The sequence below is a fragment of the Pinus tabuliformis genome, chromosome 8 (genome assembly GCF_031772625.1).
Source record: "Pinus tabuliformis cultivar Carrire ecotype Pingquan chromosome 8, CPIR1, whole genome shotgun sequence".
NCBI lineage: Eukaryota > Viridiplantae > Streptophyta > Pinopsida > Pinales > Pinaceae > Pinus > Pinus tabuliformis.
The window spans coordinates 1,916,705,780-1,916,708,130 of NC_142294.1; the positions used below are offsets into that span (position 1 = coordinate 1,916,705,780).

Genomic DNA, 2,351 nt, shown 5'->3' on the forward strand with positions numbered 1-2,351 from the left:
GAAGAAGAATAATGTATGGAAACAATTGGCATGTTTCAACTCTAGATAGAATAGCATATTTTATGTTCCCTAGAAATTCATCAATTTGGTGCTCAATTTTTAACCAGACACAAGAAACCAACCATATACTAATAACATTCATAACAATTTAAACTATCTCCTTAAGCTTTCTTTGTTCTATATCTTACATATGTACAATTGGTTCTATGTATCTTCTGTTTGTGCATGTATTTATTTTATTTTATCTATTTGTAAGTTGTGAGACAATGTCCAAGTCCGGTTTTGAAAGGCAATGTAAACTCATGCAATTATTTGTTGTTATGAAAAAGAAAATATTCAAAGTGAGTGTTTTAGAAGTGATCAGTTACATTTCATTGACAGACTACTTATGTAAGGCATAAGAAGGTTGAACGAACCATCATCATCAAGAATTAGGGAATATCTAACATCTCATAAATTATAATTCAGGAGTATATCTATTATTCCTTCACCCACAACCAAAAGATAGTTTTTTATTGTGAGTGGTTTTGATTTCAGCTTGGCAACTTCCAGGTGCATAAATTGGGTTTTAACAAAATTTATTTGTAGTTCAAATTGGGTTTAGTTTTGATTTGACATCAGACTGGGTTTAGTTATGATCAGAATGTAAGGAAAGATGACAATCGTAATCGGCACAACCAGTGGGATTGGAGAGACCACAACTTTCCTCTTTGCAGTGCATGGCACCTGGGTTCTAATAGCAGACATGCATGATGCCGAGAATCTCACAGAGGAATTGGGAAATGGATCTCAGTTTATGTTCTGTGATGTGAAGAAAGAGGATGAAATAGTGACCACAGTGGAGAAGGGGGTTTCAATGGGGAAAGGTAGAGTAGACTGGTACACCACTCAAGCATATATCATCCCACGAAATATTTTTCTTCATGTCAACGGCAATCAATTTCTTAACATCACAAAGAAGGAAATATACAATGGAGATGAGGTGCTTGAAAGGACTTAGAGTTCAGAAGTTCCGGAGGCACGGGCAGCTGGAGCAGTTCTGTAGGCGCAAGGAGCCCGAGAAGTTCTAGAGGCATAGGGAGCTCGAGTAATTCTGGAGTTCAATGAGTTCTGGAGAAGCAGGGATGCGATGAGTTTTGGAGAAGTAGGGCGTGGTTCTAATTTTCCCCAAGTTTTGAATTCAAATCATAAATCGCCCACCCGCCACCCTTATTTACGCATTAACGAGTGGAGTAGTCGTTGCCTAGCTGGACAAAAGGGGATGTGACTCGACCAAATCCTTCCAGATTCTGATTCTGATGGATTATGTTAGTCACATCAGTGTCGCGGGTTTGAGGATTATTGGCCAGATCGTCAGTTTTTTCCAGGCAGGAACGAAAGTCAAGGAATTCCTCTACCTGGCTAGACTACTACCCAATAATTGTGTCCATTCGGTTCTCATTTGACACGATAAATAATTGCGTCCATCATATTCTAGTTTGATGGGATAGTAGTGGTGTATCAAGGATGTTGGTGAGTGTTGTTAATATGGATTAAATCATGTGTTCAACGCTGATATCGATGTGTATCTACTTAAATCCTGATCATATATATAATTTTTTATAAATAAATTATAATAATATTATTAAATTAATGATTATATATTAATTAATATTTAATAATTATTATTATTTTTTCTGTTTGGGGTAGCTCAATTGGCAATGGCCATGGAAATGAAGTCTCATTGAACTGGAAGTCATGGGTTCAAATATTGTGCTATCACCCAAGTTGGACATGATGAAGATGTAGTGCTACCAAGATTACATAAGAAAATAAATAAATAAATAAATAAAATTGTCCACTTGGGGTACTTCAATTGGCAATGACCATGTAAATGAAGTCTCACTTAACTGGAAGTCTTGGATTCCAATCTTGTGCTATCCCCTGATTGGGGTGAGAAGTTGGACATGATAAAGATGTAGTCCTACCAAGCTTACAATAATAATAATAATTATTATTATTTTAAATTTGCTTGATATTGTTATTTGGTCAATAATAACATAAGTGAATAATTATATATTAGCCTAAGATTTATAATAATTTTGGATATTAAATACTAATGAAAGATAAAAAATAGCTTATATGCATTCTAACTCTAGATATAGCAAGGAATCAAATGTCTCAACGTGCAAAAGTCTTTTTTGAGTGCAAAAATTGACGAAAGGTTTACACCTAGAGGGATTTCATACCTATCAGCCAATTTTCAAAATTGAAGTTTTCATTGACCTTCAAGAGTTCTCTAGCGTGTCATAGAAGGGCATAAAATTATTTCCCATGCAAAATGAAAACTAGAACAAAATATTACTTTCCAA

At 35.0% G+C, this 2,351-nt stretch overlaps 1 protein-coding gene across 1 annotated transcript; it reads left to right on the forward strand.

Moving 5' to 3' along the window:
- Positions 1-655: 655 nt before the first annotated feature.
- Positions 656-1,000, forward strand: LOC149244140 (sex determination protein tasselseed-2-like). Its single transcript, XM_089371441.1, has one exon. It carries the CDS (start codon positions 656-658, stop codon positions 998-1,000), a length of 345 nt encoding a protein of 114 aa, XP_089227567.1.
- The last annotated feature ends 1,351 nt before the right edge of the window (positions 1,001-2,351 follow it).

Excerpts from the sequence above, each read along its gene's own strand:
- LOC149244140 (XM_089371441.1), top strand. The coding sequence starts at position 656 with ATGACAATCGTAATCGGCACAACCAGTGGGATTGGAGAGACCACAACT.